The sequence below is a fragment of the Lactuca virosa genome, chromosome 8, assembly GCF_052849685.1.
Source record: "Lactuca virosa cultivar CGN04683 chromosome 8, Lactuca_virosa_CGN04683_v6, whole genome shotgun sequence".
In the NCBI taxonomy this organism is placed as follows: domain Eukaryota; kingdom Viridiplantae; phylum Streptophyta; class Magnoliopsida; order Asterales; family Asteraceae; genus Lactuca; species Lactuca virosa.
Window position 1 is genome coordinate 165,427,570 of NC_136433.1, and position 14,528 is coordinate 165,442,097.

Consider the following 14,528-nt stretch of genomic DNA (forward strand, 5'->3'; position numbering starts at 1 on the left):
CTTGGATCCAATGAGAGATTTGAGGAAATATATGCCATGTTATAAAAGTTATTATAAGGCCTAGAATGACTACGTTTATGCCTATGTTTCTTCTATCAGTTATGACATCCCAAGTTTTTAATAATCAATGTAAAACATTTCTTTGGAAATACTTTTTATGGGATAAATTTCGCAATATAAAGAATACTAAGCATAAATAAAAAGGACTTTTCTAGACCGTGAAAATGGGGATGTCACTTTGTGCGAGTGAAATCATCAATGATTGTCAGAAAATGTGATCGACCATGATCGACAGGAATCTTATATTGTCTAGATTTAGGACAAATATCACAAGGATAATCAAATTCAACAGTCCATTTATCTATAAAACCAAGAGTTTTCAACTTGTATAATGGTAAGTGTCCAAGTCTTTTATTCCAAACGGAAACACAAATATATTTAGAAACACATTTACAATTATAATTTGGAAATAATATCCATAAGCATTACAAATAAGATAGAACAATTCATGTGTTGGCGTTTTGATTAGAATATATAAAATAAAGTCCAACGTGATGTTTACTAAGAACCAGAGGCCTCTTCTAATAAAGGCCATGTATCATAAACAAAATTGTTATGAAAACAGAAGTAATGATTCTAATTCTCAAGAAACCTTCCTTATAGACAACAAATTAAATTTGAAGAATGTGGTGTATAGAACATTATATATAACAACATCTTTAGCCAAATAATTGACTCTAACCTCATAAGCACTTATTTGTTGGCCGTTAGGAATAATCATCAAATATATAACTTTGAGAATATGAACTTGGAATAATATTTACTTATTGAAATAATAATAGTATCATAATCGCTTAACCAAGCTATTGATGTAGTTACAAGGCAATGAGAATTAACAAGATTACTTGATGTATTTTGAGAAAGAAAAGATTTACCAACAAAAGTAACAGTTGAATGATTTTTAGATGTTTGAGCTTGAGAATCACTATGGCATGCTTCGGTTCATGTACTTCCATTGAACTTGTTGAGCAATTAAAGGAGCTATTTATATTGTCCATATGTCAATCAGGCATAACATGAGAGCTATTGTGTTGTGATGGAGAAACTAAATCAATAAAATAATTTGGACTTTCTTTGTTATTAGATTGAAAACTAATAACATTGGTTGTGACACTCTTTCCTTTGGTGAACTTAAATTCCTTAGAAAAACCAATCAGTTGTTAACTTTTACTAGTAATGTGATCAAGCTTCTTGCAAAAGTTACATATAACATTCTTCTTTCCATCAAAGTTTTATTTGAAATGGTTTCCCTTGTTTTGATATTCATTGAAGAAATTTCTTATAAGAATGAGAAGGAGAATACATCTCTCGATGTTTCTCGTCTTGAATTAAACGATCATAGGCTTTAGTAATAGAAAGAACATGCTTCATTATCATAATATTTCCTCTAACCGCACGATATTCATGATTTGGTCTCATAAGAAACTTGATTAATTTTTGATTTTGCTGAAATTCTTGAATATGATGTGCAGCTCCGCATGTATAAGCAGGAATGGTGGATATGGCATGTAAGTCATCCCAATTTTTCTTCAATGTAGTAGAAATAGGTTGCGAGATCGCTTACACCTTGAGATAAATATGCTATTTCTTTTTGGATTTGATAAAACTTTCAACCATTAATTGAATAAATATGTCATCTAAATCATTCAACATTTCTTATGCGGAAGAAGAGTATAACACTGATTCAGCAATGTCAGTAATAGAACATTAAGAATCCAGGATATAACGAAGTCTAGCTTTGCACCTTTGCCATAACTCAAAGGCAGCATGATATGTTAGGGATTAACAACGATTAAGATGCACACTTGACAAATGAACATGATAATAGAATACAAGAAACTAACAAACACATAAGGATTTATGTGGTTCGCTTGATGTTCTATCAAGCTACGTCCACAAGAAAACTAATGAGATTCTTTTATTGATTTCTAAGTGTTCTATATAATCATGACATAATAACTGCATTTCACCATATCACACACTTTTCTCACACACAAGTATACATGTATATCACACCTAGGGTTACATTCATGAGATGTATTTATAAAGGAGTTGACCTAGGATTCATCATTGGGCAATGGGCCATATCACTAAAAGCTTAGACACAAAATCAACTTGTTCCCTAATATAGAAATAGATACTTCTAAAGCTTATCGAAGCTTCAATACGCTATAGTAAATCCGAACACCAGCTCTATGCTTTTGCCCTGTTACGAGATTTGATATTTCTATCTTTGCTGAGAACATCTTCTCAAACTTGCCTTGCCTGCGATTGCGATCTATGCAAAAGTTTATCGAAGCTTCGATGCGCTTTGGTATGTTGTAGTAAACTTTTGCCTTCACCAATCAAAACCTCTTCTGTAACACCTGATTTCCAGATATGATTTTATTTTCCAAGTTATTATGTTTTCTATTTGGGACACGGCGTGTTGGAGCCTCAACACGGCGTGTCGAGATGTCCTTAGCCGCAGAGTTTAATGAATCAACACAGCGTGTTGTGGTGCCTCAACACTGCGTGTGGGAAGCTGGGAATGAAACCCTAAATTTTAGGGTGTTGCATCCTATTTAAAGGCCTTAAGTCCCCTTGACCAGCCTCCTTTGTTATCTAAAACCTTAAATCGATTTTTGAGCTTTCCTTGGTGGTGATCTTGAAGTTTTGAGTGGATTTTGTGGATTTTTGTGCTCATTTGAAGGAGCTTTGGAGTTTGAAAGTGCCTAGCTTGGAGGGAAGTCCATAGATCCAGAATCTCACCACTTGTTGCAGTCTCTTGGAGGTATCAAATTCATACCTTGCTTTGTTGTTGTTTAGATCTTCTCTTATGGGGTTTTGCTATGATTTTTGGGCTCATTGATGGATTTTCTTAGGAGTTAAGTGTTTCATGGGTTGTCCTGTTAGATCTGGCCATTTTGTGGCCTCCTTTGGCTTAAAGTTGCAAGCTTTATAAGGTTTTAGGTCTCATTCATGCATTAAGTCCTTTATTAAGCCTTTCTTGAATTTAGAGCTTCTTTTTGGCATGCATGAACGTAAAGTTGGCAACTTTACGTGGTTTTCCAGCTCTTGGGTGTCAGATCTGCATTTTGGGGCTAAGTCTTTGAAGATTAAGAGCTTAGTGGGTTAAGCCCTCACTCTATGAGCCTAGGGTTTGGGTTTTTGACCAATTTTGGTGGTTCCTAGGGGTAAAGTTGGAAACTTTACCCTTCTAGATATCATTTTGGTTAAGATATGAGCTTTGGAGCTCTTAGATTCAATGAAGACAGCTTAATGTATTAAGTTGTTGGATTTCTGGCAAACACAGTGTGTTTATTGCTAAACATGGCGTGTTGGCTTGGTTTTTCCCGACTTTGTAGTTAATGGAGAAACACGACGTGTTGAAGGACGACATGGCGTGTTGGGTCAACTCGGGCCATTGACCTTGACTTTTGACTTTTGTCTTTGACCAAGTTTGACCTATAAGGGGTATTAGGGCATTTTGAGTTGCATCTAAGGAATTGTTTTTGTTTAGGGGTTGAGTAGAGCTGATATTCGGAGTCAGGACCTATTCAGCTATCTTTCAGTATTCGAGGTGAGTCTTCCTCACTGGGTTTGGCGGGTCGAAGGCACCAATGCCGGCCTATGTTATATTATGTTAGTATGCTAGCTGTCTTCGTGACTCTTGCATGTGTTATGTGTTTATATGCTTGTCGGGCTTGGGCCCGATGTCGGGCGGGGCTCGATGACCATTTGTATGATATGTATCTTTGTGATTATTGCATGTGTGTGATTACTTATTATATGATATATGTATGTTGGGCGGGGCCCGAACTATTACCGAGCGGGGCCTGATGCCGGACGGGGTCCGATGTCGGGCGGGGCCCGAAGACTGGGCAGGACCCATTACATGTTATTGTATGTATGTATGGTATGTGGTATTATGGGAAATTCACTAAGCTTTGTGCTTACGGTTTTTAGTTTATGTTTCAGGTACTTCCAGTTCCAAGGGGAAGAGCTCAGGTTGACTGCATCGCACACACCATTAGGATTCTGCATATGATATCGCTCCGATTTTATGACATTTGATACATTGGTTTTGTTGAGATGTATGGATGATAATTGAAAATACTATTTTATCTATTTTAAAAATGAAATTTTTGGGACCATATTTTGGGATGTTTCATCTTCGAAATTGGACTCCACATTTCAACATGATCAAGATAAGGCTTGGTAATTCTACCATTCACAAATCCTAGCTTATTGTTTGCCAATAAAGCTATCATTATAGCTTTTTTCCACGAACCAAACTTTTTAGAAACTAATAACATTCTTGGGTGATATGTAGGATGAAGGTATAAAGGATCAAAAAAATTGTTCTGATTGTGACTTTGAACAAATTGAGAGGATTGTGAAGACATCGATGTGGAAATTTAGATCAGAAAGAGATGAAGGATGAACTCGAAAACAAAACAAGGAACATAGATGAAAGGATCAATGAACATAAAACTGTGCTCCATATCATCTAGATGGATGAGAGAGAGAGAGAGAGAGAGAGAGAGAGAAAGAGAATAAGGCTAGAAGCTTTTGTGTTTGATTATTGTAATAATGTTACATACATACAATCTAGTACATATACACAAAAGGTTAACCGACTAAATTAACAGTAACAAACTAATAAACTCACACGCGCTTCAACTAATTAACAACCACGTGAGCTCAGTATCAATATACTAACAAAATTACATTTATAGTTTGGTTCTTTGTTTCTCAAACATTCGAGGTTAATCTTGACACCAATAGTGATATTGGCTAAGTTGTCACTAACTTGGGTATTGTGATGTGACATTAGAAATGTACTGATACGATTCGGTCAGCTATATCAGTGTGCCCGCCCTATAATGAAAATACACAAGTTGTTAACCAACTTGACAACAAACGACAAATTCCTAAATATTGTTAACTTTCTTTAAGGAAATATCGCAGAAAGTTAACAAAAGAGAAACCAACAAATGCATCAAGTTTGTAGGACAATGTCATATCTAGTAGATTTGATTGAATTATTCTATTCATTTCATGATCTTCATTCATAAAGCCACACAAAGGGCTCAAGAAAGAAGTAAAAAATTGATTTGCCCAAATAAATAATCCTTATTACCTTACAATGCACATAATTCCTTGTAGAGCTTCTTGATCAAACTCAAAATGCACATTAATTATTTCCTCAAACTTTACGTGAAATCTCCAAACAAGTATCAAAGTTAGATTACAAACCAAAGCAAGCAAAAGCTAGCTATAAGCAATGGAGGGTGCGGCTAAAGCTTTTTTCAAGAGTCAAGACCCGACAAACTTCATGATCTTAATTTGCAGACTCACTCTTCTTTATTGCATTTTCAAGTTTACTCTCCTCCAACAGCTTTGTTGCCTCAATGAGATCAGGCTTCTTCTCCGATTCCCTAGCCTTAAGTGCCTGTAACTTGGCATGATTATAATACGCAACACCCATGAAAGCAATCCCGTAACCAAAAAGATTAATAGGAGTCACAGTATCCTTAATAACAGACCAAGAAAAAGCGATCAACAACCAATCCTTAACAACCCCAGCCACATTCATAGTCAACGCAGAAGTCTTCCCAACAAGCAAAAACACAGCAAGATTCAATGCAAAAGCACAGAAAGAATTTGTTAAAAACATTTTGTAATCAATCTTGAAACTTGAAGCCTCGCTCAACAATGGGTACTCAACGATCATCCAAGGAATAGACAAGAAAAGCAAACAACAAGGGGATACATAATAAAGCGAAGTGATGGGATTAAACGTAATACCCTTTGAACTCAACAAGGTTTGAATCAAAACCAAACGAGTAGCTTCAAAAGCAACAGCCCCAAGCTGTAATGCAACTCCCCATGCGTTGAATTGTGCTTCACCATAAGCAGCAACAGCGACACCAAGAGAAATGGAAAGCATATTGGACATGGTTCTGGGTTTGAAGTTTTCTTTATTGAACAAAACACCAATGGAGTAAACGGCAACAGGCATCAAGGCTTTAAGCATTTGAATAAAGGAAACAGATAGAAAAATGTAGGCGGAATTGGAAAGCCATAAGCTAAGAGAATAGAGCAAACCAATTGGGACGACAGATGTTAGATAAACGTCACGAGTCATCTGAACTGGTTCAACGACTTTGAGGATGCTGACGAGGATGTAAGCTAAAGAAGAACAAAAACTCATGTGGATCATGGTGAGTGAGATGGGGTAAGGCCAATTGTACATCTTTCGATCGAGGATGTACTTGTTGAAGACAATGACGGTGAAGCTGAGGAAGATCCATATGCCGACGTAAGTGTAGGAAAGGATGATGTTCTTCAATACGGCTTCACTAAAAGTGTTGAGTGTGAAGCCATTGGGCTGGTCAAAAGGCAGAAAACATGGCAGAAAACATGGAAGAAAAGGAAGTCAAAAAGGTGGAAAAGGAGAGGTGATCCATATTTCCCGGATGCATGTTTCATGGCTGCTTTTCTTGTTCAATTGTTTACTTCAGACTCTATATATGAGTCTCATCTGTATTGTAAAAATAAGCAACAATGAGTGAGTGCAGATTAGCACCAAGAAATATAAACTCCTAGTTACCGGTGGACGTAGGTCAGAGAAGGACCGAACCACGTTAAATCCCTCGTGTTCATCCTTGTGTTCTTGTTTTTCGTGAGCTGTGTGTGTGTTTAGAGTCGTGTGTTAAGTGTCTCGATCCTAACAAGTGGTATCAGAGCAAGGTTTTAGCTCCAGAAGGTGATTTTCAGTTTTTGGTCGAAATTTTTTTTCGTCTAAAACGATTTTGGTGTATACCGTTGGAAAGGTCTCGTTCCGAAGATTCCGAAAATATTTTTTTCTGAATTTTTTGACCACCGAAAGACGTCCAAATCGCCGGTCAAAGGTTGCCGGAATAGTTACTGGAAAAACCAGTTTCGCCGGAGAAGACGACACTGTAGCACCGAAGTTCCGCCGGAGAAGACGACATTGTAGCACCGGAGTTCAGCCGGAGAAGACGACACTGTAGCAGGCACTGTAGCACGACGTCAGCAGTGACGTCAACAGAAACTGTAGCAAGCACTGTAGCACGACGTCAGCGGTGACGTTAGCAGGCACTGTAGCAACACTGTAGCAGATTTGAAAAATTACAGTTTAGCCCCTGAACTTTCAGAAAATTGCAGTTTAGCCCCTGAACTTTCAGAAAATGGCAGAAAACAGTAAGCTTCAGATTGAGAAGTTTGATGGGAAAGATTTTGGTTGGTGGAAGATGCAAATTGAAGATTTGCTCGTGCAGAAAGACTTGGACGCAGTTTTAGGTGAAAAACCGGAGGCGATAACACAGGCAAACTGGGAGATTTTGGATAAGAAGGCCAAGGCATTTATTAGACTGACGTTGTCAAAGGATGTTGCCTTCAACATTTTGAAGGAGACCTCGGCAAAGGGAATCATGGAGGCATTGTCTAATATGTACGAGAAGCCGTCGGCAGCAAATAAAGTCTTCCTGATTCGGGAGCTAGTCAACACGAGGATGAGGGAAGGAAGTTCAGTTACAGTACACATCAACAATTTGAACTCGATTTTATCCAGACTTGGGTCAGTGGGAATAAAATTTGAGGACGAAGTTCAAGCTTTACTACTGTTATCATCATTACCTGACAGTTGGTCCGGAACAGTTACAGCTGTTACTAGTTCCTCAGGATCGAAAGAGCTCACTTTTGAGGGAATTCGGGATTTAATTCTAGGCGAAGACGTCAGACGAAGAAATTCTGGGGAATCATCAAGTGAACAATTGAATGCGGTCAGAGGTAGAAAAAATAACAGAGGTAGTGGGAGCGGGAACAGGAGAAGGAGTCAGTCGAGGACTCGAAATGATGTGACTTGTTGGAACTGTAAAGAGGTTGGACATTTCAGGAATCAATGTCCAAAAGACAAGAAAGAAGTTAACGCTGCAGTAGACCATTCAGATGATGATGTTTTGATCTGTAGTGTGGAGAGCAATGTGGATTCCTGGGTTATGGATTCGGGTGCTTCATTTCACGCTACCCACAGCCGTGAAGCACTGCAGAATCTAAAAGAAGGAGATTTTGGTAAGGTAAGACTGGCGAACGATGAGGTTCTTGATGTGACGAGCATAGGTGACTTAGTTTTGAAGACTCCAGTTGGTCCATGGACTTTGAAGGATGTCCGGGTAATTCCAAGTCTGAAGAAACAATTGATTTCTATTGGGCAGTTGGATGAACAGGGACACGAGGTTAAGTTCAGGAATGGGCAGTGGAAGGTTGTCAAAGGAAATCTTGTGATAGCTCTTGGACATAAGAAGGGTTCATTATATATGGTCAGATTACCATCTGAGGGAGTAACCGTCCCAGTTCAGAAGAAAAACAAAATCCGGTTCATAGAGTCTCGTGGACAGAAGAAGGTTTGCTTTGCAGATGGCAAACCCAGAGTCACAGGTCAGATTCAGGTTGAACGTGTTTGGAACGGTTCAGAAAAACCAGTCAAGGGCATTCATAGCAGTGGGAGCAAGGGTTGTGCTTCAGCTAGAATACCCAGAACACAGTGGGTTAAGAGAACCAGTATTCCATCTGTAAAAGTCTCTCCAGATTATCTGCTTCATATGGAGAGTGTCGTTTGTTCTCAAGATGTTCCAGGATCGGGCAGTTCATTTCAGTGGGAGCCGGTGGAGACAGAGAACAGGTCAGTGGCAGACTTAGTCATGACTGATGTGTTGGAGCTAACGGAAGCTTCAACTAGCCTTCAGGTAAATTGAAGAGAAGGCCAGGGTAACTAGGAATGAGTCAAGATCAAAAGTTTTTACAGAAATACAGATACACAGTTGAAGCTATGGTGAAGATTGTTTCGTGGCTTCAAGTGGGAGATTGTTGAGTGTGAAGCCATTGGGCTGGTCAAAAGGCAGAAAACATGGCAGAAAACATGGAAGAAAAGGAAGTCAAAAAGGTGGAAAAGGAGAGGTGATCCATATTTCCCGGATGCATGTTTCATGGCTGCTTTTCTTGTTCAATTGTTTACTTCAGACTCTATATATGAGTCTCATCTGTATTGTAAAAATAAGCAACAAAGAGTGAGTGCAGATTAGCACCAAGAAATATAAACTCCTAGTTACCGGTGGACGTAGGTCAGAGAAGGACCGAACCACGTTAAATCCCTCGTGTTCATCCTTGTGTTCTTGTTTTTCGTGAGCTGTGTGTGTGTGTTTAGAGTCGTGTGTTAAGTGTCTCGATCCTAACAAAAAGCTCCTCCTTTCCCCATTGATTCAGGAACAGATCGGTTGATTCGGAAGAAGAAAATTAAAATCCCTTATACCCTGATTTGGCAAGTGTGATTCTAATTGGAAGCTTTGAGATTGTGTATTCGATTAGGTTTTCAGTGAGAGAGAGGGAAGAGAAACGCGGAAAATAGTTCCGTTTTCATGGGGGTGGAGTGGAAGATCATATGTTCATAACGGCAAAAAGGTGTACCTTGTCGTTTTATAGTTTTATGAGGGGTGAGATGTTAAAACATATACAACGTTGTTGTATTAGAATATCATGGAATTTCTACACAATAATTTTGCTTTTCTAAACAATATCATGTTTTTTCTATTAATTTTCTAGTTGTTACGCGACATCAATCCGTTTTGTAAGTTAAATTTTTATGATAGTATTTATAAAAGATAGTTAACATTGTATTTGTTGTCAGATAAATATACGACATTAGTATCATTGACTAACTCTAATATATACCGTCGAATGAAAACGTATTATATATGATCAAATTCATACTTAAGGAACGCACATAAAAATAAGCATGAAAACGAAAAGAAACTAGAATTTATACCGATACTTATATGAAAATAAGTATTTAAGATTTTTTTTTTAAATTAACAAACAGAAATTCAAAAATAAAAATGCATTATATGTGACCCGACTCATACGTGAAATACAATTAAACATACATAACATAAACACGGAAAATTAAAAAAAAATATGCATGCAAGAAATGCATTCTACTTTTTAATAATGTGTCTTTACGATCCTGTCGAATCGATTTATGCTTTACGACGCTGAATTTATTTATGATTTTTGTCTCATTTCAGTTTTAGCTCTCAAAGACTCAAACCTTTAGATTTATAAGCCCTGAGGTCGGACGGTGTGGAGCTCGGCTTACTAGGCAAGGAGCTCGGTGAACTCGGCGCACACTGAGCCGACCCCTCGGCATGCCGAGCTCGGCTCGGTAACTTGGCTAGAATTCACCGATGCGAGAGAGTATATTGGGTTTGGTAATTTGAATGTTGGAGGGTCAAATGTGACCGTTTTTTCCAAAATAAAATTCAAAAAATCCTCCATTTTTACCTTACATAAATATCACTACTTCTCATATTTTATCCCACTTCATCATTTTCATATTTTCACTCAAACAATTCAAGTTTTGTGAAAAAAATTGTTTTCTCTTCCAACCCAAAAGCTCAAAAAAATACTAAAAGAAACACTCAAAACCCAAACACCTCACCTTCTTCACCAACTTTCATTCAAAATCAACGCGATCAGCCTATTTATTCTCCACCAAATCTACACTTTGGTGGTGTTTACTACTCATTTCAAGCCCAAAACCAACCTTAATATCAAAATCAAGCACAATACTAAAACCAACCTCAATTCCAAAACCAACCCCAATTTCAAAGACAACTACATTTTCAAAACCAACCACAAATGAACTTTTCATCCCAAATGATACATGAGTTCAATCCATTTGATGATCTTCCCGACTCCCCAATCAACCACCAAACCAAATTCCAAACTCAAGCGGATCCCGAAGTCGTCCCGGAAACGGAATCCGAGCCGGAAGAGAATCCACCACAACAAAAAAAAGTGGAAGGGCGCCACCAAAGCAATGTATATCCGCCGAAGAATAGGCGTTAGCTCGTGCTTGGGTAGACGTTTACGAAGAACCGGTGGTCGGAAACAACCAAGATTGTCCAACTTTCTTCCGGAAAATCACGCGACGTTTTCTCAACAAGATGAAACTTGGTGATTACCGGAAAAAATACCAAATTTATTCGAAGTGGCGAAATGTTAACAAAGTGGTGATGGAGTTCAACGGGTTGTTTTCGAGTGTGAAACGGAAATGGCAAAGTGGTGGAAACGACGAAACCATTTTGCCAAAATCTCTTGACATGTACCGGGAACAAAAAGGGGCGCCATTCAAATTTTTACATGTTTGGAACATTGTAAAATTGTCAAAAAAAAATGGCAAGATGTGGCCTCTTCCGAAACTTCTACGGGTGGTTCGTCTAAAAGAAGCAAAACATCCGAAACGACACATAGTCAATCGTCCGATGCGCATATCGGGATTGATCTCAATGAAGGGGAGTCTTTAGAGGTTCCAAGAGCCACTCGTCCCATGGGAAGAGACAATGCCAAACGAAAGGGAAAAACAGCGGTAACTACTTCCGAAGACGTCGCTAAAATAACAACAAAAATGGACAGGTTGAAGTCGTCCTTAAAGCAATAATTGGAGTTTGCACAAAAAAAAAAAAAAAACTCGTGTCGTGTCCACTTTAACGAGACCCACAAACAAGCTATCCGGACGTGAACGAGAATTGGCTTTAGAAGCCAAAGAAGAGCTTGCAAAAAAATATAACACTAGCTTAGGTTTTTTAATTTTATTGTTTTCTTTTTGTACATTTCTATGTTTTTTCACATTCCTAGGTTTGTAATTTGAATTTCTATGTTTTTTTTGTGTGTTGTATTCTTATTTTAAGTTTAATGAATTTTAAGTTTTTTTAAAAAATGCTATGTTTGAATTATTTATTTTGTATATTAAAAAAAAAGTAACATGACAAGTGTGACAACCCGCACCTAGCAAATGATAAGTTTTGGCTAAAGTGTGGCAAATATGACGAGAAGACCACATGGACCGTGACAAGTGTGGCACCACACCCAGTAGCCTAAATCGCTGCCATATTTAGTTATTAATGCTACATATATTGTAGATTAAATGTTCTAATTATTATAACATAAAGTTGAAAGAGAAATTGACTTATGTTGGTTGTCTATACATATATGTTTAGGTATAAAAAACAAGAGAACAAGATGACACATGCATTTCAATATTTTTAAGTGTATCTTTTCTTTTTGGGTATTTTCTAGTGTCAAGAAAGGAATATGAGATTAAAAGATAGTGCTTCTTAGGTTTTTCCATTCCAAAAACTTCGGCATTATAAAATGGGAAAATGACGCAACGGTCCAACTATGTGTTTGATTTTGCCCATTCAGTCCTTAATTAGTGATCTGTTCATGTAGTCCCCTTAACCTTTTTAGCCGGTTAATAGACACATGACTTTTAGTTACTTAAAAAAATAAATTAAATCCACCTCACCCCTCTCTCTCTCTCTCTCTATGCAGGCCTTCTCACCTCTACATCCATATTTACTTCGGTAACCATCATTATTAACCATTGACAACCATCACTGTTCACCTATGTTGAATTCATCAAATGTACATCGAATTCATTTCACTCCCAGAGATTAAAAAAATCATAACCTGGACCACCAGATACTCGATTCAAGCAGAAAAAACATGATTTCAATAATCAATTTCAACCAGAAAATCAAACCTGCAATGGTGGGTTGTATTTGAACTTATGAAATCGAAATCATGTTCAACTAGAAATTCAAATATTCGGATTTAACCGGAAAATCAACCAGAAAATCAAGTTCAGAAATCAAAAATCAACCAAGAATCATTCAAACAGTAATTCAAAATGGAAAATCAAACGATAAAATCAACAAGAAATTCATGTTTCAGGGAGTTGTGTTTGGACTTCTGAGATAGGTCATTTCTAGAATTCATCTAGGGTTTGATGTTCTTGGTTCATTGATTTTTGGGTTCATCGTGTGCCTGATTTCTTTTTGGAAGAAAGAACAAGAAAAAACAATTTCTACAAATGTCGATCTAAGAAAGAAAGAAAAAAACGATTTCCATAAATGTGTGTGCGTTTGTTTCTAAACTCAAGAAAAAACCTTTTATTTTGTGGTCTTCGTTCGGAGAGAAAGAACAAACTTGTTTTTGGGGATCGATTTTCAGATCTCGAGTTCTAGTGTACTTGGTTCTATAAAGAAAAAAGGAGATATAAGAGAGAAAAGAGAATAAGATGAGTTCTTGAATTTGTGTGCTTGATTCAGTTTGTGGAGAGAGAGAGAGAGAGAGAGAGAGAGAGAGAGAGAGATTAGTCAAGGTCTATGTGGCAAAGGGGTAACCGGGTTACCCCTTCATTTTGTCCAAAGTGACCAAATCGACCCGACAAAAACCATATTGTTCCCTTAAAAGACTCGAAAATAATTTTAGGGACTTAATGGGCAAAATCGAAATACATAATAGGGTCGTTGCGTCATTTTCCCTTATAAAATTTTCAAATAACCCAAAAGGTTGTAATAACAACCGCATCAAAACACTTATGTTGATAAATTGAAAGAAAAATATCACCGGCCCATCTAATAAGCACATCAATTAAGCATTGGGTCGGAACATTAATCCCCCACCACTTACCAATCATCGACCAAATGCCAACAATCTCTTGACAGTCTTTGAAGACATGCTCCACCATCTCAACGGACTCCAAACAAGTTGGGCAAAGCGCAAGCTACATAATAATACTACGATGCCCCAAGTTCGCTAAGGTGGGAATACAAGTCAAAACGGTCCTCAAAAGAATATCCAAAAAAACATTTTTGTGCTTGGTGGAGGTATGATATATATAAATATTTTTTCTGGGATTATATATATATATATATATATATATATATATATATATATATATATACTAGTAGGATACCCGCGCGATGCGGCGGCGCCAGATAGTTCCTTTTGGTAGATATTTTTATGTGGCGATTAATTTCGTTTTCATGCCAGAAGGTTATTTTTTCACCCGTGTGAATCATAGTTTGTGACATGTTGGCTTCCCGACGGTAAAGAGTTCACGACACCCTTCAGCCTAATGAAAGTAAAACTATGCTATATTTTTAGTTAAAAAGTTTAAGTACGTGTACACATAAAATGTGGCACGGTGAATAGTTTACTTCGATTAAGCCTAAAGGATGTCGTAACGTTTTTCCCTACGAAAAAAGTATGTCACATAAGTGCCACGTAAGATTTTATTATTTTTGTCACAATTTACCTATGAATGGGGTATGTTGATGTTTTTACCTACCAACTTTTTTTTAAATATTAATTAATATAAATACAAAGTTTTCAATATTTTATTTACAATAACAATTTATAAAAAAATTTATATAAAAGGCATGACATTTGAAAATAAATATATAATTTACCTTTTGTTTAATTGTGATCCATTTCTAAAATATTAGGAATTCTAAAATTTTAAGTATTATTAAACTATAAATAATATATATGACATTACTTGGGAATAGAGAAAAAAATATATAATATATAGTGGTAAATGATTTGGTTTAAAA

The 14,528-nt window shown here is 37.1% G+C and overlaps 1 protein-coding gene across 2 annotated transcripts; it reads right to left on the bottom strand.

Annotated features, from left to right (window-relative positions):
* Nucleotides 1–5,386: 5,386 nt before the first annotated feature.
* LOC145133788 (putative sugar phosphate/phosphate translocator At5g25400) lies at nucleotides 5,387–9,325 on the bottom strand. Of its 2 annotated transcripts, XM_079068748.1 has the most exons (3): nucleotides 9,311–9,325; nucleotides 9,086–9,093; nucleotides 5,387–6,407 (listed from the first exon to the last, which is right to left on the bottom strand). In XM_079068748.1, the coding sequence occupies exons 1-3, from the start codon at nucleotides 9,323–9,325 to the stop codon at nucleotides 5,387–5,389; spliced, it is 1,044 nt and encodes a 347-aa protein (XP_078924874.1). The 2 variants fall into 2 exon arrangements, with proteins under 2 accessions (XP_078924874.1, XP_078924875.1); XM_079068749.1 differs by lacking the exon at nucleotides 9,086–9,093 and having other exon boundaries at nucleotides 5,387–6,402; nucleotides 9,304–9,325.
* Between the last annotated feature and the right edge of the window lie 5,203 nt (nucleotides 9,326–14,528).